The sequence below is a fragment of the Punica granatum genome, chromosome 4, assembly GCF_007655135.1.
Source record: "Punica granatum isolate Tunisia-2019 chromosome 4, ASM765513v2, whole genome shotgun sequence".
Lineage (NCBI taxonomy): Eukaryota > Viridiplantae > Streptophyta > Magnoliopsida > Myrtales > Lythraceae > Punica > Punica granatum.
The window spans coordinates 38,690,593-38,712,862 of record NC_045130.1 but is presented as its reverse complement, the minus strand read 5'-3'; the positions used below and the strand labels follow the sequence as shown (position 1 = coordinate 38,712,862).

Below are 22,270 nucleotides of genomic sequence, written 5' to 3'. Positions count from 1 at the left end.
AATATGATAGTTTCAAATAAATATAAGGATAGTGTAAGAAAATATATATATTTAATATTTCTTATTTCAAAATAAATATTGAATTTTAATAAGTACTTAAAAATAAAGTTAAAAGAACAAGAAAGTAGTGATGGTTTAGTTAGTAGCATGTTAGTATGAGAAGTAATAGGTCATGAGTTCAAATCCTTATACAACTTAGCAATTTTTACATTACATAGGAAACTCATACAACCATAGAACCAATCGGTTCGATGAAATTTTACTCAAAAACCGACCGATTCAATGGGTATGACAATTCAACTCTGCCACTTGGATTTTTAGATAGATCGGACCAAACATAATGCTGATTTTCAGTTCGACCGGTCGAACAGGACGATCCAGTCCGAATTTGATAACAATGTGTGCTAATATATATATATATACACTAAACTCATGAGCTCCCTTCTTACCTGGAAAAAAAAAAGAGAAAGACAGCATGATTTTTACCATATCTCCATGAGCTAGTAGGTTTTGGAACTTAGATAATTTCTAACAAGAATTTTCATTTTCTCTATCAAGTATCAAGTCCAGTAAACTCTTGATTTTTCATCTAAAAATGACGAAAAATTGACTACTACCATTAGAAATATGACATCGCACACATCAAGCAAATCTCTCATTACTTGAGCCAATAGAATGTTATCCCACGGAACCGTCCATGGCGATATATAAAAATGATCGATTAATCTTCGATTATATTTTAGACATATAGTTGATAGCATGTTAGATTTGATGGAAAAAAAGAAAAAGAAAAAGAAATTTCGTACTCACAGTGGATTTTCAAAACTGTACTAGCACATGGAGAAACGATCATGCTATTTGGTTCACTCCGTCAAAAGGTATTACTCCATGCACCCGAGTACACAAACTCATCTTACATCCCATGGATACATTTCATCGTAGATATGTTATCCAATCCTAAGCCAAATAATAGTTCCTTAGCATTTCGGGACTATTGGATCAATAACCAAGAGTGGCCCTTCCGGCTAAGGGGTGGAGTACGGAAGTTCAGGACTTTCATGCTCTCTTGGAGTAAAAGGAGCCAAATCATTGGAAGGCTATTTAGACTCGCAAGATTCGACTTGGGGTTTGTTTGAGCATGAATCGAGCTCGAAAGCCAACCAAGTCAAATTCTAGCTCATCGCCTTCCATTTCGATAAGATGTTTTCCGGAGTACAGTCTGTTGATTAACAAAGTAGGGAGGATTGAAGTTGAGCATGGCCAATTTCTGCATGGACGTCAAATTAGATGGATTGCTACCCAAATGGGTTGATAGAAACCATTTTTCGGTAGGAGGGTTGATAGAAACACCTTTAACTGAAGCGGGAGGAGTCAAAATGTTACATAACTAATAATAATGACAAAATTTAAGGGCACCTAATGAAGTAAATAGATGAATAGACGAGGGGCATTTCGGTCAGCTAAATATACCGCCTGCCTTTTACTGCGTCTCATCCTAATTCCAAGTCGTCCTCGCATTTTCTCGTTTGGTTTCCCGGGAAGGAAAACGAAAATCGTTATATATATTCAATCACCGCTGCCAAACACAAATTGGGAATGCCGAGGCAAATCTCTTCCACGCCGGAGACGGAATTGAAGCCGTAGCGGCAGCCGGAATCAAGTGCGAGCGGCTTTAGCAGCTCAGTCGGTGTTCGCTAGGTTTCATTCGATTCAGTCGCCGGAGGGGATTGAAAATCTTCTCTCGGCGATTCGGTGTTCGAGGAAGAGAGATAGAGGTTGGGGTTACGGAGGGCTAGGGTTTTTTTGGGCCGAGATGACGGAGGTGACGCTGCACATATACGATGTGACGAACAGTGGATCCGACAAGACCAACAACACCATTATGCAAATCAACAAGATCTTCAAGGACGGCATAGGTATCGGCGGTATCTTCCACAGCGCCATTCAGGTTCTCCTCCCTCTCCAATTCCTATCAATATGCTAGCTCGTGTGCAATTGGGAGGATTTGATTAACCATGGAGATGAGATCGGAGGGTTCTGAGCTGAATACATCCTTGTTGAACTAGTGGCTAGCTTCTGTTGGGTTGATAAATGCTACTTTCGCCCTCCCCCTTTTCAGTTGAATTTGTTTTTTAGTTTCGAATCTGTTAGAACTGTCAAAGGTTTTATGGTAACAGATCGCTTTGAAGCTAACTAAGATCTGAGATTGGTGTACTTTTGACTCTTGTTGATCTCGTCAATGAAGCAATTTTGTTTCGAATTTCTGCCGAATTTGGTTTTGTTATGAAAAGTGTTGGGACAAAGATCTTTGGAGAAGTACATACATATGGATCCCGATACCCTTCTTAGTTCTTAGGTTAAAAATGGTGAATGCCACGAATCTGATGTAACGGCACTGCATGGTTACATATGTCTCGGCTCCTGCTTTTGATTGCACTCGATGAAGGTTAATGGGTTGGTTTTTCGTACTGACCAGGTCTATGGAGATGAGGAGTGGTCCTTTGGGTACTGTGAAGACGGAACTGGTGTTTTCAGTTGCCCTTCTGGAAAGAATCCAATGTATACATTCCGTGAAACCATAATTCTTGGAACCACAAACTGTTCGATATTCAAGGTGAATCAGATTCTTAGAGAACTTAGTAGAGAATGGCCCGGGCATACGTATGACTTATTATCGAGGAACTGCAATCACTTCTGTGATGAGTTTTGTGATAGGCTTGGCCTGCCAAAAATTCCAGGTAAACTGTACAATCCAAATTTTCTCTTAGGGTCATTTGAAGTGTAATAGTGTGCTTGAAACCTGTGGTTCAAACTGCATGGAGATCTATGCTATTTCTGATGTGCCATGTGATGCATATTGAGGATCATTCTCCTTGAATTAAGGGGAAAAAATAAGCGGTTTACTGCCAGAACTTGTCATGTTGGAAGTCCAGGGATGTATACAAAATGGCAATGAAGGATCAAAACGGTGGGTTGTGGCCATTATTTCTCATCCATTCGCACACCATCCTCATGTACAATTTTTGCATGTTAGTAAAAATGTCTAACAAACAGTTTGTTTTAATTGGAACTTAACTTTTCAGAAATCGTTCAATGGGGTTATGGGTTTACTTGTTCACCTATTCAAGACTCAGAGATAGAAGTTCGCCATCAATATTTTCTGTTGTATGTATACTCTTTTGCCTGCAAGGGCTTATAAAATTACATTATTTATTCTGGATACTGTCTTTGACAGCTTGGGTCAATCGATTTGCTAATGCTGGAGATACAGCTTTGGAAGTAGCAGAAACCACCGCATTACGGGTGAGACACGTTATGGAGGATTACTTTTCACTTTATGTTGCTGTGTATATACATATATGCATATATATATATATATATATATATATATGTCTTTTTTTTTTTTCTTTTTTTCTTTTTTTGGCTCAAGGCATATATATGTCTCCTTTAAGTTTTTGCAGAAATTTCATTGATTTCCCAAGGATATAGTTTCATGTTATTGTCCAGATGCATATATTGCTCTGATTAAGTCTAATGGAACTTTCAAATACTTGGAGTTGTAAAATATCAAGTGATTAGGTATACCTTTTCTCAGGAACCACTAGGTGGCCAATCCAATCTAAAGATTTTTTCTGGGCTTTCACATGCAATTGCCCATTGAGTTACTAGTTTTAGCAGAGCACGGAATCAGAGTCCCCTAAGATTTGTTGCATGGTGAAGTTAATGGAATATTTATTATTCAAATATCAATTGCTAATCCGAGTGGTTTGTCCCCTGTGATGTGATCGTATAATCCAATTCTGTTGTCCTTATCTTTATTCATCTACTTAATGCTTGATCAAGTCTTGCGTGAAAGATCTGCTCGTATTGATAAATGACTGTTCATCTGCCACAGCTGAGGCAAGCCAAGACAGAGATATTGTCTGCCAGCAAAGTAGCATATCGTTTCCTCCTGGGTGCCACGACAAATTCCTCTCCTGATCCCTCCGGAAGTTCAGGTAGGGGGAGTCCTCGGTTCCAAGCTGCATGGTTTAAAAACCTTATCACTGCCGGTGCAAAACCATCTACGACTCCGGAGGCAGATAATCTGGATGATAAAGACGATAAGCTTCAACAGGATAGAGAAGATGATGAATCACCTCTCCAACAAAGTTCGAGGCCCGACTCTTGAAGTTGCCCAACTGTACTAGTTGGAATCATGCAGTAGAAGTTTGTAATTCATCTGTGTACTAAACAAGCGTGCATCTCCCAATTGTAATTCATTTGTTGATGGCCTAATGTTGTCAAGCCTGTAAAAATGATCTTGTGCTATTTTACACGTATGATACATGATGTAATGAGTTGAAAAAACTCGTCGGTAGAATTGTTCAAGGGGATGATTGGGTGTCTTCAGATTGCAATTTCAATTCCGCAAAACTGAAATCTTGCACAGATGAATTTATGATTCAGAGGACGTTTCTCTTGGCAGTTGAGAGTGGATTTAGGGGCAAGACTTCGACTATGCAAATACAATGGTGCGCTTGGTTTTAGAGTTAAAAATAATTTTAATTTTGATTGTAAAAAAAGATAAATGATTATGTAGTGTATTTAGTTAAAATTAAAATTAAAATTTTTGACTTGAAAAATATGTATTTTTATTATGTAATGTATTGAGTTAAAATTAAAATTTTTATGATTTTAACTGCAAAACCAAACGGAGCGAAAATGATCTAAAGGAATCATTTCACAAACACTAGGAAAACTTAGCAGGGAAGACTCATCACTGCAAGAGGGGGTAAATGACCATAAGAAAGGTTCAGTGTTTGTCAGTCAAGAGAATCACTTCAATCCATACAAAGCTTATATTTGTCCATCACACAACCACTGAAAACACAACCCACAACATGAGTAAGGAAAGGAGTTCACAAGCATTCACATGTATATACACGACAAAACAGTTTATTGCGAAACACGAGAGAAGCACGACAGGTGATTCAGACACTGTAGGAAGAACTCAAACAATGCAGCTACCCTCTTAGCATCCCGTCCACAAAGATAGTGTCCACGTGAGCGTCCTCGCGGATCCGGAGAGATGAAACAGCTTGTGCCGCTATAAGTCCCGGGGATGATTCCGCATCTGCCCAACCTGCACAGTCTATGTTCAGTCCGTATAGATCCCTTCCATGGATTCCTGATGCAAAAGACCAGTTGCTGCTTCCAAGACCGCCCCGCCTGAATCCAGGTCCATGAGCACCAGGGAAAAATTCAATTCCCTCGAGCGAACACTTTGGACTGCTCTGATATAGCGAGTTTGTATGCCTCCCACCCATCACAAAGTTGACGTGATTCGGATAATCCCAAGGTTTAGAACCCTTGTACTTGTTCAGGACGATTTTGTGGGAGTCCTCCGAGTCCTCACCAAGTAGAACATGTAAAGCAACAGCCTCGGCAATTGCAGCGCCTTCTTCGTCGAGCCTCTGCTGTTCTTCTTTCTTCTTTTGTTTCTTCTTCTCTAGCTCAGAGCGGATAGCTGCAGATGTAGCAAGGGCTTTCTCTAGACGTCTCTTTTTCTTCTCCGCCTGTTTGAGCCGATCCATCTCATCTTTCCCCGGTTTCTTCTTCACTTTTCTCACGGCAGGCTGTGCTTTATTGCTTCCCAAGTTATCCATGACAACTAACAGCCTCTTAGGTTCTTTACTGCTCAGTTATGTTTTTTTGGACTCCTAACTGAATAAGAATTCCTCTAAAATGTATTCATTCCCTGTACTTATCTATGATCGTTTGTCACCTATCTCCCGCTAAATGTATGTAAAAGTCCTAGATACTGTATTGAAAGCTAAAGAGCCCTAAGACAAAGACAGACTACACCCACTCAGGTCTGTAGGAATACCTCATTTTACGGACAACACATTCCCAAACAGAAACAACAGGAGAAAGAAGAAGAGCAAACTGGTGAACACTGACATTTCCATCCCTTGCCATCATTCTTCCTAATTTTCCACAGCCCTTGCATTTGTCCATCTTTTGTACACCAGGTAAACCAATCCAATAACAATTATAGCACCAGTCACCGTCTGTTTTGGGAAGCTCACATGGCCCCACTTACTGCAGTAAGGAGAAGAAATAAGTTACAAGGAGATGGAAAAGGATGCGTCCCAATATCACAACAGAAGATGTTGATAACACTGCGGTAAGTCAACAAACAAACAGCACATTATAGTTCTTAACCCCAACAACCTTTACGTTACTTCATCGTATACTCCTACCTCGGGGAACTCTCACTCAAATGATGGACTGATAATTCAAATCTAATTTAGCAATCATTTACTCAATGAACTTCCGATCTTCGATAACATCAAAAGAACAAAAGAAGTCGAGAAATACCGTGTGCAAACTAAGCAACTTGCATACAGATTATCACTGCATAGAAAGAGCACTTTTTTTCAAGATCACAGTACCGAAACCACACATTCGACCATCATAACAAACTAATCAACAATAAACCAGATCAAAATGCTTCGTAATCATACCCGGAATCGACTACTACACCAGTGTGAGCTTCCCTACACGTTAAGCTACGAATATTAACATCCAATTACAGATCAACACTAGATCCGATCCACAAATTGCATGAAAGCCCCAAATTCAAGTCCAAATCAACTCAAAACCAACAGTTTACTCCGAAGGTCAAGCTGAAGCCGATCCAGAGGCATCAGATTCACAAAATTAAACCAATTCTACGCGAAATCAAACAACAGATCTAGAACGTTCGGAAAATAGCAATTCGATCCACAACCACGATCGCAGCAGCAACAATTTAAACAATCCGCACCTTAACGATGTTGGCAGAAACGAGTACGGCCCTCGATTCGCCTCGTCGGAGCAGTCTGTCAACAGGGGCAAGAGGAGAAGACGTATTCTTCGAGCACAGAGAGAGAGAGAGAGAGAGAGGAAGGAGGAAGAAGAAGAAGAAGAAGCGATAAAGTAACTGATCACAGGGAGGGGAGAGAGAGAGAGAGAGAGAGAGAGAGAGAGTGGGGGGGAATGGTAAGTATGGTGTCAATGACGAATGTGGGGTGGACACGTGTCTAGTGTGCGTGGGATTGATGTGATGTCGAGGGTTAAATCTAGAAAATCCGACTTTGCCTTTGCTTTGGTGGCGGTGGTGGTGGTGGTGGGGACAGAGAAGGACGTGGGGAGTGTTTTTGCAGTGTCCGTGATCTTGTCTCCACACGTGGCTTAATCTCCTTCGATCAGGAGGTACTGTGGGCCCGTGATCTTACTTCAGATCCGATGACGGACGGCCCTGATGTCTCGCTGAGAATTTTGCGTCAAATTTCTACTTTTCTTCTTCATCCCACGTTCGTCCTGAGTTAACATAATTGCGTGATTAAATTGGTTCACAGTGCGAAAACTTCTCGAGAAATTAAAGAGTGATAAAGCTCAACATATCACGAATGATAGACTCGACACGCCAGTGGAGATTGTGAGGTGAACTCTGTGATTGAGGGAAAAAGAGTTGTTTATGTCAGCCTGAGATATGAATCTACACGTCAAACTTTTCCTAGGCTCCAGCTTGGGCTTGAGCTTGATCGAGCCTAAAAGTCCGAGTTTGTGCTCGCCTCATCAGACAAATCAAAGGCTTGGACTCGGTTCGTGTAAGGATTGGCCAATGGGCCAAATCTAGTAGAAAAGTCGGGCTCGGGCTTAGGCTTGAGTTCGAGCCCGTTTAGGCTCAAAAGAAAAAAGGACTATAAAATAAATTATAAAACAACAATACCAGCTTGAGCCCGAGCCAAGTTTGAGTTTAATAAGAACGAAACGAATTCGAGCTTTCATCGTGCCAAACTCGAACCATTCCTATGAGTCGCCGGCTCATTCTTTAACAGACACGCGGTCACAAATAATCTCGTTTCATTTACACTCTTATACAGCACTCAGCAGAACCACACACATGATACAAATTCATTGGACCTGAAGAGGCCCGATTACTTGGGGCCGAGAAAAGGCCCAATTGTGAGCCCATAAGCCCAATAGGAAAAATCTCGCTGCACCCCCACCCTCTCCCCTCACTTCACTCCTCAGTCGTCACCCTTTCCTTCTTCTTCTACTTCTGCCATTCGCTCAGCTCACCGTTCTTCGCTTCTCATCTCTCTCTCTCTCTTTCTGGAATTCCGCCATTGTTAGTCAACCCAAATGCTCTCTCTGCAGCTTCTCCCTGCCTCTCCGAGCTCCTCTTCCATTCGATTCTCAGCCCCATTCAACCTCATCTCCAGAACCCTTAAACCCCATTCCTCCAGAACAAGATTTAGAACCGCCGCCGTCCCGGTCCAGTCAGTCCTCCAATGGAACCGCAAGCCTCAGCTCGCCGGCGAGACCCCGAGGGTGGTGGTCATCACCTCTGGCAAGGGCGGAGTCGGGAAGACCACCACCACTGCCAATGTCGGCCTCTCCCTCGCCCGCCTTGGCTTCTCTGTCGTCGCCGTAGATGCTGACGTGGGCCTCCGCAACCTCGACCTTCTCCTTGGCCTCGAGAACCGAGTGAACTACACCCTCGTCGAGGTCCTCAACGGGGACTGCCGCCTCGACCAGGCCCTAGTTAGGGACAAGCGCTGGTCCAATTTCGAGCTCCTCTGTATCTCCAAGCCTCGGTCTAAGCTCCCGATCGGCTTCGGGGGTAAAGCCCTGGTATGGCTTGTGGATTCCTTAAAGTCCCGCCAAGAAGGTTGCCCCGAATTTATCCTCATCGACTGCCCCGCGGGAATCGATGCAGGTTTTATCACAGCGATCACGCCTGCAAATGAGGCTGTTCTTGTGACCACTCCCGACATCACGAGCCTCCGGGACGCTGATCGGGTCACAGGACTGTTGGAGTGTGACGGGATTAGAGATATAAAGATGATCGTGAACAGGGTTCGGACTGATATGATAAAGGGGGAGGACATGATGTCGGTCCTCGATGTCCAGGAGATGCTGGGACTTGCTCTCCTAGGTGTAATCCCTGAGGATTCGGAGGTGATCAGGAGCACGAACAGAGGTTATCCCTTGGTGCTCAACAAGCCGCCCACATTGGCCGGGCTGGCCTTCGAGCAGGCTGCCTGGAGGCTCGTTGAGCAGGATAGCATGAAGGCTGTAATGGTCGAGGAGGAGCCCAAGAAGCGCGGGTTCTTCTCCTTCTTTGGAGGATGAAAAATTTTAACAGTCTGGAAACTACGGGAGGTTTCAGATTACTAGCCGAAGGAGGTACTCAGTAAAGGAGAGGAGGTAATTGTGAAGATTGTACAGTCTTTTTCGGGTTTCAGGGATTCTTCTGGTTTGGTGTTTCTACATTTTGACTTGTTAGTAGCAAGATTTGTTCAGGGTTTTAGCGCTTTTTACCTTTTGCTGCTGAGATTGGTGTAGTAGGATGATAGCATGCTCCTAGTCCAAGGGAAGAGTAGTGTATGTTCTCCATTAATGGCAAGATTTTGTTTCTCCTCCAATATGTATGTGAAAGTGTTCAAAGTTCTGTCAGTAGTGTCCCAGACTGTCATGGTTTTAGTAGTTGATTGACGTCTCTCAATGCCGAAATGTGATCTATAATTAATAGAATGTAATGAAACCGTAGCAGAAGTAAGGCTTTATATACAGCTGTGTTAGATCACAAACACTACCACTTCTATCGCCAAGTAATGTGATGATGGAAGAGGAAACCAATTCAAACAAATTCACCCAGTAGCTAATTGTTACCAATCGCGTGACCGACTTTCCTCCGGCAATATCGGATGCTCTTCATTTTCATTCAATTTTGACAGTGGTTTCGTCTTCCCATCCGTGGACTGTAGATAGAAGAAGTGTCCCTTTCTTGATTGGGTCTTGCGCGGGTGATTTCCTAATGGGAGGATCCAACTTCAGATTACTATTGTTGAGATGATGGAGGAGCCAAGTTAACTTACATGTGATATATCCCTCCAGTAACATAGCATGATTGGCTTCGAATGAGGATAATTACCCCCCTAAATCCTGTCACTGAGCAGCCTCAGCCAACCAAATGGATGTTAGGATCGTCGAGCCAACGTTTTGAACTGAGATATCTGCTCTTGCAAAATCATACTTTCGACTAATAAGAGATGTCAGCATTCGGGTATAGGCTCTCGCATTTTAAGAAGTTCGAACTTAGCGTGCTTTACTGATTTCAACCTGGAGAGCAGTTTAGGGCCCAAAGTAGTGATATCACCTGCATTCATACAGGGCATTTTTGGCACTTTTAGAGGGATTCATCTGTAAGTAATGATGCAGCAGCAAACCAGGATATAGAAATTCATATTAGTAAAATGAAAACATTGCTAATCTAACAAGAGCACTTACCTGCTCCAAGCGTGAAGACGAGAATTTCACGATGAGGGTCCTCAGATATTTCTTGAACCAATTTATCAACCACATTATCCTGAAAACCCATTAAACAGCAGTCATATCATCATATCGAAAAGCTTTCAATCAGTTGGCTGTGATTGTAGGGGTGGGCACGGGACGTTTCAGTACGGTTTTTGGCATAAACTGTAATCGTACCGAATTTTCGGTTCAAGAATGTTAGAAACCGTAATCGTATAAGAATGAAAAAATCGTCATGAAATATAACCAATTTTTCGGTTCGGTTAACCGGACCGTACCAATATTCAAAAAATTTTAAAAAAATATATGAAATGAAGAACAAATATACTCCAAACCATTCACCAACTATTCAACACATCACAAAGACAAAAATGGGAATTAGCCGATTAGGGATTTAGATTATATTGTTTCACATTTCTTTAATTAATTATAATATAATATTATTTTATATATATAAAATATAAAGACATAGAAATGGAAATCACTGAACCGGGATTAGGGACTCAAAAGACAAAGATTCCATTGACTTTTATATTATATTAAAATTAATAATAATTAATAATAATAATAATAATATAAACTAAAAATATATATATTCGGGAAGGAACGGTTAATTGCGGTTTTTAATTTTAAAAACCGTAACCGTCCCGACCAGTTTTCCCTTCAAATAACTGAACCGTATTATTCCCGAACCAATTAATTCGGTTTTTTCCTGTTCGGTTCGGAACGGTTCGATTTTCGAGAATTTTTGCACAGCCCTACGTGATTGTAACTGATTTTCCAAATAATGAATATGAAGCTAGCAGACGATGATCGTGTGCTTTCTGTACTAGTGTTTTCATCAACCGTACGTATGGCAACCTTATAAAGTTGAGGTTAAATTTCTGCTTACCAGAAAAGGGACGTATTCTGATTCTATGCCACTTAAGCGAGAGGCTAAATCCCTTCCACTGACACCCCAAACATCTTTTTCTCTGGCAGCGTAGACCTGAAATCACAAAGCTCCCAGCTGTTGAGAGCATATTCGATAATTCAAAGCAGCCAATACAAGGACAAAAGATTTACCGCTGTAACGACAACCCGATCAGCCCCCCTAAGTGCAGTAGCAAAGTTGTCTATAAGTGCTGCTAGTCGACTGCAACAACAATCATCACAGCCCTTTTTAGAAACAGTTAAGGATTACGTATGGAACTTCAATGACAAAAAGTATGGTACGAGCTGTGTAAGTACCTGTATACATACAGGCAAGAGCTGTATAAGGATTTGTTTTATTATGCTAATAAGTACCTGTATGTATGAGGTTGAAAAACCACCGTAAGAGTCTTAAAAGGAAACACGGCACGAGCTGCTTGAAGAACTGCACGGATCTCTGTTGGGTGGTGGGCGTAGTCATCGTATATATCGCAACCACAGACAGAACCAACCTTCTCAAAACGTCTAGAAACCCCGGCGAAATTTCTCAAGTGTGATTTTGCGCGGTTAACTAAATCAATTATACGTATTTGGTCACCAAAAAGCGCTTCTATAGTGGCAATAACCTGCACAGAGCAACAAAGTACCAAAATAAAAAAACCATGATTCATGGTAACATGGACATAAAGATAATTTCGAACACTACTTATGATTAGAATCAGAAGCATCGCTCAACTGAATTTGGATATACTGCTGGGTGGAAGCCCCAGTATTAATCATATCATGTGTAACTAAAAGAGAGACGTTGCTGTAGCTAAGATGGAATGGAATCAATTATTTTACTCACTGCCATTGAATTGAGAACATTATAAACCCCTGGAATCTGTAAGCTGATGTCGGCCACTGGGAGTCCTTCATAGAACTGCAAGAGATTTTAAATTCCCTGTTGTTCATAATACATTTCTACATTGGTCCTTAAAATAACAAAAGTTATTAAACATAGCTGTCCGTTGAAATCAATTGGAAGACTGAACGCGTAATTCTGCTATTAAGTTAATATTTCAGTCTTAACAATACATGATGCTATTTTCCCGAAACAGCAATATGAAAGCAATTGACAGGAGCTTTTGCTTTGCCAGGCAAATATAACGAAGCAATAAATTTACCAGTGTATAATCGCTGCCCCCCTTTGAATTTGGATGGATACCCGATGCACTCCATGCATTGGTAATTGAAGACCCATAAGTTGTTATTCTGTATCTGTTCTTTGACCTAGAAACTGGAATCGTACCTCTTGATTTATCTGATCTGACAGCTCCTTCCCCACAGCTAAGCAGAGAACGCGCACCTGGACTGTGTTGTATTTGCAGGAAATTCTTAAGTTAGAAGTATCCACTTATAAAGTGACAAATGTAACAATACAGTCCTCCATTTAGCCATGGGACCTGTGCACAAAGAAGTCTGCTCTTAATTGCTTAAGCTTCAAATCCTCCTTCTCTAGAATTAAAGAATCAGGATTCTCCAGATCAAAAAGGCAAATCCATAAGCTCTAAATAGAAACACGAAAAACGGTGCATTGAAAAAACCAAAACAAAAACGATGTTAAGTATAAGATGTATAGATTGTTGAAAATTTCTTCGGAACCGAGGTGATATTTTTGACAGGCCTAACCTCTTTGTCAAGTATAAGATGTTTATTTTCTCGTCCTTGTTCTGTAAAAACACCAGAAAAGAATTCAGGTGATATTATTCTTCTTTCCCTTTCTGATAAATATTATTGTTCGTCCTTGGTTCTCACTTAATTTACATACCAACCAGGAAATCACCAGAAAAAGAATTCAGGTGCAATTATTCTTCTTTCCCTTTCTCATAAATATTATTGCTCGTCCTTGGTTCTCGTTTAATTTACATACCAAACCAGGAACACTTTGCTGCGAGGAAAAGGCAATCGAAGATGATGATTATTGCAATTCAGCAGAGGCAAAGAAAATCACATGCATTTCCCTGACAATCCTACAGGGATCAGGGATATGTCAAAAGGCCTAGAATTCCTAGGATGCTTAGAAGACATTACATTGGAGATGGTTCAGGCATCACACAAAACCCATTATTGGCCAACATACCTATCTCCAAACAGAATGAGATGTCCACCTGTCTTGATTTGCTTCAGGAACCTCCTGAAAGTTGTCTCAACTGCATCCTGAGTGAGGGTTTACATTACATCAGTCTCAGGAATAAGATATATAAGAGAATCAAGTTGCCGCATTAAAGATCATAATTTGCTAACCTCATCAGGAAACTGATCAACATGCTCCCAGTCCAGGTTAGTCACAACAGCAATATAAGGTGATACCCCAAGGAAGCAACCATCGTATTCATCCGCCTGCCATCAGAAACTCAAAAATGTTGCGTGATCCTTGGCACACAGTCCTGCCAAGTAGAGGAGTAACCTTGAGATAAGAATATCAAATACCTCTAGAACGAAATTCTGACCATTTCCAGCAATAATATTTCCTTCTGGAAACTGCAAAAAGACAGAGTATCAATGTGATCCAAGTACTGAATGAAAAAGCCATGGGTTCACAATCACAGCATAATAAATCTCCTTAGTTAAAGTATTACCTGAGGCACATGAGCTCCTATTAGAGCTGTGATATCATCTCCCATGGCTTTTAGCACATAGGCCAGCATACTGGCTGTCGTACTCTTCCCTGACATAATGCATAAGCATCAACAAGGTTAAAATCTGTCATCTTTAGAAACTTAAGATGGGCAGAAAGATCACTCACCATGGCTACCACTGACTGCGATGAGATTATGATTCTCCGTCAGCTTTCCCAACCAATAATCGCGCTTATACCTGAGAAGGTTTTAATTAAACATCAAAACAACAAGGAATCAATATTTGAAAGGTTCATCTGGATGACCAAGCAGTTCCAGAATTGAACCAAATTTTGCTATGAAAAAACACAAAATACACTCTCATGTAAGAGAATAACGGGGCAAAGATGAGAAGTGGCAGCACTCACACTGGTACTCCAACAGATTTGGCATGTAAAACCTCGGAATTATCCAGAGGAATAGCACTGGACACGACTACGGAATCAGGATATATTAACCCATTGTCTCTCTGTATATTTGAAGCCGAATGACCAATGCACAAGTGTGCACCCTCCTGACACAACCCATCCATGAAGCTACTCCGAGCAATATCGGAACCACTGACCTGAAACCCCTGAAATAACATTACGAAGAGTGTCACTACAAGAGCTTTACCTGGCCAACCTACCAATCACCATTCTTGAAAGGGACGGACCCCCTCAGAATGAGGCCTCTTATGATCCTTCAACAGTCGAGACTCCGACAAAGCCGTATAGAAAGTTGAATCGGCCCAAGTATAATCATGAACAGCTAAGGAATCAGCTCGTTACGCATAAACTGATTTCCCCTATCCCTTTCCCTCCATTTGTAGTGACTTAGGAGCAGAGTTCACCTGGAGCTTCGAAAGTGCTTACTCGTTTCAAAGCGAGCTTGGCGAGGGCAGAGAGTCCGCAACCTCCGATACCGACGAAGTGAACCCAACGCCCATTCCCATTCTGCAGCTCGAGACCCGTCTCACGATCTCCCTTCCCGCCCAACCCAGCAGAGACAGTGAAAGCAAAATTCTCTCTCAATCTCACGTTGCGTGCAGCAATGGAGGCATTGACGGTGGCCGGGAGCATCCGCGCCGGAGCTCCGAAGAGTTTTCCAGGAAGATGGGGTTTGAGTTTGGCGGGAAAATAGGCCGGAGAGTAACCGGAGATTGAGGGTATGAACGCTGGCAATTCCATCGGGGGATTGTTTCCCGGCAAAATGGCGGTTTATTAGGGATGTAGATCACCGTTAAATAGGACACGGAACTTCTCAGCCGTTAGGCTCAACTTGGACACATCGGCCCATGGGCCGAATCACAACTAGTCGTGGGACATGATCACAACTAGTCCCGACGATATTCTGCCTTCCTGGACTGGGCGGCAGGGTGCTTAAAGATATGAGACCTCAAAGGCAATTATAAACGATTTATTGACCGTGTATGCGGTACATTATTATCCAGCCAAAAAAAAAAAGAAAAAGTGTATGGTACATTATTTTGGAATAAAAAGGTATGAATATTCTATAGGCACGGGAGGAAGGAGTTAATGATGTGGTGTGATAGGCAAGAACCCAACTCGATTGCCATCACGCTCGTGATCGACGTGGAGCTAAGTTCTCGATAAGGAATCGGTGAAGCGATTAATTGATGATGTCCGCATTAGCTTTTTGTTTCAAAATCTACAAATTCAAACCATCAAATGATGGTTAAGAAACACACACGACTACTTTTCCAAATTACTTTTGAATAGCGATAACCACATGAGAAAGCAAACATGAAAGTATGGGCACGAGGAAAAATATAAAATAGCTCTTTTAAGTTATGAATGATCCTTAGATAGCTAACTCTACAAATTACAGCATATATATTGTCATATTTCAAAACCTAATTTTTTGTAGCTTGTTCGATGATAAGAAGCATAAAGGGATATATTTCTTAGGTGACGGATCCATCAGTGTAACGGAAATGAAGGTATCGTTGCAAAGTACGTACACGGAAGGCCATCATTTTTCCCAAGGCTAACAATTAAATCGAATATTTTTCGTCGCGAAAATGTGAAAAATTACCAATTATTTTTCTTATAAACAACCTATTATTCATTTATGGAAACTCAAGCTGACAATTCAAGGAATTACCAAATTATCATGTTAATCATGCTCGTGATTGGAAATTACAGCCCCACACTCACAAATACACAATTATCTATGATTCAAGCGATTCGAAAATTGTTCTCTTTAAATAAGATTTTGAATTCGACTCTTGTGAATATAGAAAATTCATGTTGGCGGAGTTTTATTCTTTAGTGGACCGATTCCGCTGAAATTGGATTAGTTGGGGCATTGGGCTTCCAGACATCGAGGTGTACGCCGAAAAAAAAAATGTAGCATAATATCGCAAGGTAACCAAGAGGTTCCAAGTTCAATACTCATTGGGATATCTGTGCTCTTTTATTAGTTATTAAATTTTTTATTTCATTGTATTAGACTTACAAACCTCTCTTATAATCGAAATGGAAATATCGATAAAAACATAGATCAACTTAAGTCCTTTTATAAGTAATTATGAGAAAGAGTAAGGAAGTTCTAGTACTCTGTAACTTTTTATCTTTGTTATTTTAAAATTTCAATTTGTGATATTATATATTTCATTTAATCTTCGTTTTTATCAAATTAAAAAAAGAAATTCATCCGTATATATATTGTTTTTATCAAGATATTTAAAATTAGACAACAAATATTATTATTAATTTATGAAAAGAAGAAGAAACCCATTGCTCTTTTATGCGCTCGAACCCCTCAATAGAGCTCATCACATTACAAAAATACAAAAATCCATGAATACTTGTATTATTTTCGATTTAAGAGAAATTTTCTTTTAATTACTTTCATAATCGATTCTATACTTTATTTTGTTAATATTATATTCTTTCTCTATCATACTCAAATCGACTAAACACATATCCTTTAATAACTCTTAAATATTACAATAAAAAAACTTCATTAATAAATTAGCAACATAGAGAAAAAAAAAAGGCATGACCTCTGCAAAGGCGGGCCAACTTCCCATGTATACATATTTTTTCAGCTATATAAGGGTGATCATGGTTTAGTACAGTGAAATATAAATCATAATAATTATTAAATGACATATGTAGTCCTATTGAATAACGAATTCGGAACCCGAAATTTATCAAACGACTTCCAAAGTATATATAAGTGAATGCATGATCAAACTGATAAAATTATATATATAAGACCACGAATGTTCCCTGGCCGAAGTAAAAGTCAATCAAAATTTGCCATATAGATGTTAATTACATCAAGTACAATGATTGGTTCAAGAAATTTGGCGTTTGTGTCCATTAAGTAATATCTCAGATTCGAGTCTTGCGAATGGATAAAAATCATTAATTGGAATAGCTTTATCCCTTTAGTCGACCGACCCAGTTCGAACTGGATTAGACATGGGTCATTGAGCTTATGAATACCATGGTACACACCGAAAAAAAATTGCATCATCAACAAAATTCATGAAATTCCAACTACCATCAGAAGTTGGCCCAAATAAAAGAAACTACAATGAGAATATCCCACAATATATTCTTATGATATCACTAATTAAGAAAAAGTATACGAGAGAATTTATTATAAAATTAGAAAAAAAAGATAAAAAAGTAATGAAAATATTGAGAGAAATTAGTATTAAAAAATAAATTATAATAATGATTAAAAATAGTATATGACATAATTTATTATTAAATTAAAAAATATATAAAAAGTAATGATTGTATTGTTGAATTGGGAAAAATATAAAGTAGAGTGAAGTAATACTCCATTACCAAAATAGCCAATATATTTATATAGTATAATAATATAAGACTTCTATTTTCTTCCAAACTTGGTCGGTATATTTTGTTTCTCAAATTGTCGGGTACATTTATAGTGTGTTTGGTTTCAAAATTGAGTTGCGTTGAATTTTGATTTTAATTGATTTATAATGATTGTGATGTTGAATTATGAAAAAAAATGTAAAAAAATAATGAATAGTTGAGAGAATTTATTATTAAAAATTGAATTGAATGGTTAAAAAATTTAAAGAAAAATGAAAATGTTATAATTTTATTGTTGACTTTTTTGTGTAGTGAATATAGTTAAAGTTAGAGTTAAAATCTTAAAATCAAATTATGAAATCAAACGGGTTATTAATTTCAAAAAAAATAAATCCAAAAATCTATGGATTTCACGAGGATTTCGTTCCAAAATGGTTCAAAGATTAATTTCTCTCTCTTTTTTTTTTGGGAGATATGATAAACTGCCCAAAAAAAGACGGGTGTAAGTGATTCTATATAAAAACTAATTTCTTCCCAAGACAAAAAAACTCTCACATTTCAACAATGAAGCCCTTCGTTACCTCCCATGTAATCTCTCTCTCTCTGTGTCATCCTGTGTTTGAAATTGGCATTTCGCAATATCTCCATTATTTTCCCGTCATTAATTTTCTTAGGTATGTTATTATTGTTCTTATTACTCCGCAGGTTTTCTCGATAATTTGGAGAGTCCTGATAGTGGCCCTGCTGGGCCTGGGAGGGGCGGAATGCCGAGAGGAGTACTCGGCCATAAGCTGCCGCAAGCACAGCGCATCGATCACTGACTTCGGAGGCGTCGGAGACGGGAAGACGTCCAACACCAAGGCCTTCAACAAGGCCGTGGCGAGCCTCAGCAAGCTGGCTGCCGATGGTGGGGCCCAGCTCATCGTTCCAGCCGGGAAGTGGCTGACCGGCAGCTTCAACCTCACCAGCCACTTCACCCTGTATCTCCATAAGGACGCCATCATTCTTGGTTCCCAGGTATGGTTAATATGATACATGGGTGAATACGAGGGTTGTTCAGGTTTCGTCCGCCTAACCCGCAATAGCCTGTAAGCTTACGGGATCGTATATTTTATTATGTGTACTGCTTAAGCAATCAGTCCATTGTTGCATAGGACGAGTCCGAGTATCCGTCTATTCCGGTGCTTCCTTCATATGGAAGAGGAAGAGATGCCCCTGACGGAAGGTACGCCAGTCTAATATGGGGTACGAATCTCACCGACGTAGTAATAACAGGTAAAACATTGGCGGACCGACCCCATCAGGTGGCTTTTCATTTTAGATTGTTGTTTTGATCTGACCAGCTACCGCGAAATCACCGGAATGTCGTCGTGTATTTCATCAGGAAATAATGGAACTATAGACGGACAGGGTGCCTCATGGTGGAAGAAGTTCAAGTCCGGGAAAATGAATTTGACCCGACCATATTTGATCGAGATCATGTACTCGGACCGCATTCAAATCTCCAACCTCACGCTCATCGACTCGCCGATGTGGTTTGTCCACCCAATTTATAGCAACACCATCGTGGTTCAAGGACTGACTATTCTAGCACCAATTCATTCTCCAAATACTGATGGAATCGATCCAGGTACATATATTTGTGGCCTAGTCCTAGCTATGGCTCACTGGCCCCACGGGTCTGACTGCCATCCTCGTTTTGTATAATCACATCGGCCATTCATCACAGACTCGTGCTCGAACGTAAGGATCGAGGACAACTATATAGTCTCTGGAGATGACTGCATTGCAGTGAAGAGCGGGTGGGACACGTACGGCATCAAGGTCGGGATCCCGACAGAGCACGTGGTTATCAGGAGGTTGACTTGCATCTCCCCTTACAGCGCCACCATTGCTCTGGGGAGTGAGATGTCCGGCGGGATCCGGGACGTGCGGGCCGAAGACATCACGGCGATCAACACTGAGTCAGGGGTTAGGATCAAGACTGCCGTGGGTCGCGGCGGCTATGTGAAGGACATCTTTGCCCAGAACTTGACCATCAATACAATGAAATATGTCTTCTGGATGACCGGCTCATACGGCTCCCACCCTGACCCGAGTTTCGACCCGAAGGCTCTCCCGATGATACAGAACATAAATTACAGGTATTGGTCGGCCGAGAATGTGACTTACTCCGCCCAACTGGACGGGATCAAGGGTGATACCTTCAGGGACATTTGCATCTCCGATGTCTCGATTGGACTCACTGAGAAGCCGAAGGAGGTCCAGTGGAACTGCACCGATGTGTCGGGGGTCACGAGCAATGTTACTCCGAAGGCCTGCGATGCGTTGCCAGAGAAGGAGGGAGTCAAGTGCAATTACCCTACCGATCGGCTCCCAGTCGAGGACCTCCCTCTCCTAAAATGTAGCGCTTGATTCCGACCTCAGTTAATTAAACCGATCAATTAGATTGCCAACAATGCAAGTGTTTGCATAAGTTTTGCAGGATATACTAAACGAGCTGGTGATTTAAATTATTCGAGTAGAATAAAATTGTCTCTTCTCAATTTCCCTAGTTTCATGGGAATTGAAGCTAGTTATCATCCAAAAAAGGCATTATATGCTTATATCTTTGAGTAGTGCTAAGCTCGGTGTCTCGAGCATCCGGACCACATGACCAATCTTAGGCCTCTGAGCTAGATCCGGGTCGACGCACATCATCGCAATCAGAAGTATCCACTTGAGGTCTTTCAGAGGCGGCATCTCAGGGATCCGGGGGTCCAGCAAATGTGGAATCTCTTGATTCGCAATCATGGACTTCACAGAATCGATCAAATACACCTGATATTCGCGAAAAAATAAGGGAAGATATCAGTCATCGGTGTATATACATATCAAATGGCGAAGCTTGATCAGTAGAGGACTGACTGCTTGAGGTTGGCTCTCATCTACCGGAAGCCTTCCAGTTACTATCTCCATGACCAGTATCCCAAAGCAATAGACATCGGTACTCTTCTCGGCCGAAATCTCTCCAAAAGCTGTTTCTGATGCTTGATGACTTGAAAGCCGAAGCAAAGCCTATGTGAACTTCAGTAGATATAATTACTTAAAGATCGTCGTTTAGACTAGCAGGTTACCTTGGCTGGAGAGGCGTTCTGGGACTCCACCCAGAATTGAATAGCAGAGCTGAACCGATATCGGAGATCTTAGGATTCCACTGCTGGTCGAGCACAATGTTACTCGATTTTATGTTACCATGGACGATTCCTGGGAGAAGATCCTCCTGAAGGTAAGCCAGTCTGTGCAGATAATGCCCTTTTTATGTTATATATAACAAAATAAGTCCTATTTTTTTTTAAAAAAAAGTATGAAGATGAACTATAATATGATGCAGATAAAACAGTGTGGAGAAAACTGCACCAAACTGTAGAAGACCAAACACGAAGATACCCTCTCAAGAAAACGAAGTAATATCAACTTATCATATACCCTTTGGCTGTTCCTCGGATTATAGTCATCCTCCGATCCCATGTCAGAGCGCTGGCTTCCACATCACGTATGTGAAGCCACCGGTTTAGGCTACCGTTATCAATGTACTCGTATACAAGCATCCTGATGTATCAAGCACCAGAACATACATAAGAAACGCGTCACAAGATCATGCTTTGGCCTTAACTGGATACTATATTGCATAGGCCAGTCTGAAAGTGATCCGGATTCTCGATACCTGTCTTCTCCCTCGAGGCAGTACCCGAGCAGCTTCACGAGATTCTTGTGTGTGATGTTTGTGATGGCGTCCAATTCTAACTTCAGTTCCTCATCATCCTCGTAACTAATTGGGTCGGAAACAGAGACGATTAGTGTTTGTGATACCATACATGGTTAAGTTTGCCATAACTACATCATGAGCCCCGATGCATGGGCCAAATGCATTGGGTCTTTCGCGCAGTAAGCCAGTCACTTATAATACCTGTTATTGAGCAATCTCTTCACTGCTACTCTCGCGCCATTGAACAGAACCCCATGATAAACAACACTGCTCTCTCCGTACCCGATCAAGTTCCTTGTACCATACGTATTTGTTGCCGCCTCAATCTCATGCGCCGAAAACCGAGTTCTTCCCACATTAGCCAACGGCAGTTGGAACCCAAACGCCTCCACATCACCCATAAAGCTCACACCAGGAGGTCCACCCTTGTGAGCAGACCACATGGCCTCCAACTCCATCCCCTGCTTCCCTGGCGAGAAGTCCCTCTCTAACTCTGAGGCATTGAATGGCCTTCGAAGCAAGGAGTTGGAGAGGCGATGTCGTGACTGGTAGGGTTCTCTGTGGGGGCAGCAATGGAAGAAGGGGATGCAGAAGTAGAGGAAGGTGAGGATGAGAAAGAGAATGAAGAGCACAGAGAGGATTACGATCCACAGCCTGATCCCGAAGATAGAGGTGTGCTCCTGGAGAGCTTCGGTGATCGAAAACGATATGTTGGACGACGACGACATGCCGAGGTGCAGATGAAAGAAGGGAATGATGGCTGGGTTTTACCTCCCAATCCAAAGCTCAGTCTTCACTCT

The 22,270-nt window shown here is 41.1% G+C and overlaps 6 protein-coding genes across 8 annotated transcripts; 3 read left to right on the top strand and 3 right to left on the bottom strand.

The window, feature by feature from the left end:
- Positions 1 to 1,508: 1,508 nt before the first annotated feature.
- Positions 1,509 to 4,433, top strand: LOC116205935 (deSI-like protein At4g17486). Its single transcript, XM_031538633.1, has 4 exons — positions 1,509 to 1,948; positions 2,477 to 2,738; positions 3,236 to 3,303; positions 3,896 to 4,433. Exons 1-4 carry the CDS (start codon positions 1,814 to 1,816, stop codon positions 4,169 to 4,171), a joined length of 741 nt encoding a protein of 246 aa, XP_031394493.1. The 5' UTR covers positions 1,509 to 1,813; the 3' UTR covers positions 4,172 to 4,433.
- Positions 4,434 to 4,779: 346 nt separating this feature from the next.
- Positions 4,780 to 6,993, bottom strand: LOC116205114. The gene is made up of 2 exons (XM_031537597.1): positions 6,812 to 6,993; positions 4,780 to 6,084 (listed from the first exon to the last, which is right to left on the bottom strand). Exon 2 carries the CDS (start codon positions 5,646 to 5,648, stop codon positions 5,007 to 5,009), a length of 642 nt encoding a protein of 213 aa, XP_031393457.1. The 5' UTR covers positions 5,649 to 6,084; positions 6,812 to 6,993; the 3' UTR covers positions 4,780 to 5,006.
- A 1,075-nt stretch (positions 6,994 to 8,068) lies between these two features.
- Positions 8,069 to 9,461, top strand: LOC116203451 (putative septum site-determining protein minD homolog, chloroplastic). The gene has a single exon (XM_031535183.1). It carries the CDS (start codon positions 8,176 to 8,178, stop codon positions 9,166 to 9,168), a length of 993 nt encoding a protein of 330 aa, XP_031391043.1. The 5' UTR covers positions 8,069 to 8,175; the 3' UTR covers positions 9,169 to 9,461.
- An 80-nt stretch (positions 9,462 to 9,541) lies between these two features.
- On the bottom strand, positions 9,542 to 15,126 carry LOC116203448 (UDP-N-acetylmuramate--L-alanine ligase-like). Of its 3 annotated transcripts, XR_004156256.1 has the most exons (15): positions 14,777 to 15,126; positions 14,291 to 14,496; positions 14,051 to 14,121; positions 13,884 to 13,972; positions 13,735 to 13,785; positions 13,549 to 13,644; positions 13,385 to 13,461; positions 12,429 to 12,615; positions 12,110 to 12,184; positions 11,638 to 11,888; positions 11,416 to 11,485; positions 11,243 to 11,338; positions 10,327 to 10,405; positions 9,915 to 10,195; positions 9,542 to 9,850 (listed from the first exon to the last, which is right to left on the bottom strand). XR_004156256.1 is itself a non-coding variant. In XM_031535179.1 (14 exons), the coding sequence occupies exons 1-14, from the start codon at positions 15,089 to 15,091 to the stop codon at positions 10,092 to 10,094; spliced, it is 1,767 nt and encodes a 588-aa protein (XP_031391039.1). In that variant the 5' UTR covers positions 15,092 to 15,126; the 3' UTR covers positions 9,542 to 10,091. The 3 variants fall into 3 exon arrangements, 2 of the variants coding, with proteins under 2 accessions (XP_031391039.1, XP_031391040.1); XM_031535179.1 differs by having other exon boundaries at positions 9,542 to 10,195; XM_031535180.1 differs by having other exon boundaries at positions 9,542 to 10,195; positions 14,755 to 14,887.
- A 3,117-nt stretch (positions 15,127 to 18,243) lies between these two features.
- LOC116203449 (probable polygalacturonase) lies at positions 18,244 to 20,288 on the top strand. Its single transcript, XM_031535181.1, has 5 exons — positions 18,244 to 18,310; positions 18,428 to 18,739; positions 18,877 to 18,997; positions 19,107 to 19,352; positions 19,452 to 20,288. Exons 1-5 carry the CDS (start codon positions 18,287 to 18,289, stop codon positions 20,135 to 20,137), a joined length of 1,389 nt encoding a protein of 462 aa, XP_031391041.1. The 5' UTR covers positions 18,244 to 18,286; the 3' UTR covers positions 20,138 to 20,288.
- LOC116204409 (probable serine/threonine-protein kinase At1g01540) lies at positions 20,288 to 22,198 on the bottom strand. Its single transcript, XM_031536481.1, has 6 exons — positions 21,672 to 22,198; positions 21,429 to 21,533; positions 21,191 to 21,313; positions 20,839 to 21,000; positions 20,630 to 20,759; positions 20,288 to 20,542 (listed from the first exon to the last, which is right to left on the bottom strand). The coding sequence occupies exons 1-6, from the start codon at positions 22,196 to 22,198 to the stop codon at positions 20,318 to 20,320; spliced, it is 1,272 nt and encodes a 423-aa protein (XP_031392341.1). The 3' UTR covers positions 20,288 to 20,317.
- Positions 22,199 to 22,270: the final 72 nt, after the last annotated feature.

Excerpts from the sequence above, each read along its gene's own strand:
- LOC116205935 (XM_031538633.1), top strand. The coding sequence starts at position 1,814 with ATGACGGAGGTGACGCTGCACATATACGATGTGACGAACAGTGGATCC. Across the intron at positions 1,949-2,476 it reads TCTTCCACAGCGCCATTCAG|GTCTATGGAGATGAGGAGTG; the intron begins GTTCTCCTCCCT and ends CGTACTGACCAG. Across the intron at positions 3,304-3,895 it reads CAGAAACCACCGCATTACGG|CTGAGGCAAGCCAAGACAGA; the intron begins GTGAGACACGTT and ends CATCTGCCACAG.
- LOC116205114 (XM_031537597.1), bottom strand. The coding sequence starts at position 5,648 with ATGGATAACTTGGGAAGCAATAAAGCACAGCCTGCCGTGAGAAAAGTG.
- LOC116203451 (XM_031535183.1), top strand. The coding sequence starts at position 8,176 with ATGCTCTCTCTGCAGCTTCTCCCTGCCTCTCCGAGCTCCTCTTCCATT.
- LOC116203448 (XM_031535179.1), bottom strand. The coding sequence starts at position 15,091 with ATGGAATTGCCAGCGTTCATACCCTCAATCTCCGGTTACTCTCCGGCC. Across the intron at positions 14,122-14,290 it reads AAATCTGTTGGAGTACCAGT|GTATAAGCGCGATTATTGGT; the intron begins GTGAGTGCTGCC and ends AAACCTTCTCAG. Across the intron at positions 10,196-10,326 it reads CGTCTTCACGCTTGGAGCAG|GTGATATCACTACTTTGGGC; the intron begins GTAAGTGCTCTT and ends GTATGAATGCAG.
- LOC116203449 (XM_031535181.1), top strand. The coding sequence starts at position 18,287 with ATGAAGCCCTTCGTTACCTCCCAT. Across the intron at positions 18,740-18,876 it reads CCATCATTCTTGGTTCCCAG|GACGAGTCCGAGTATCCGTC; the intron begins GTATGGTTAATA and ends ATTGTTGCATAG. Across the intron at positions 19,353-19,451 it reads TACTGATGGAATCGATCCAG|ACTCGTGCTCGAACGTAAGG; the intron begins GTACATATATTT and ends CATTCATCACAG.
- LOC116204409 (XM_031536481.1), bottom strand. The coding sequence starts at position 22,198 with ATGTCGTCGTCGTCCAACATATCGTTTTCGATCACCGAAGCTCTCCAG. Across the intron at positions 21,534-21,671 it reads AAGAGATTGCTCAATAACAG|TTACGAGGATGATGAGGAAC; the intron begins GTATTATAAGTG and ends CGACCCAATTAG. Across the intron at positions 21,314-21,428 it reads TGCCTCGAGGGAGAAGACAG|GATGCTTGTATACGAGTACA; the intron begins GTATCGAGAATC and ends TTGATACATCAG.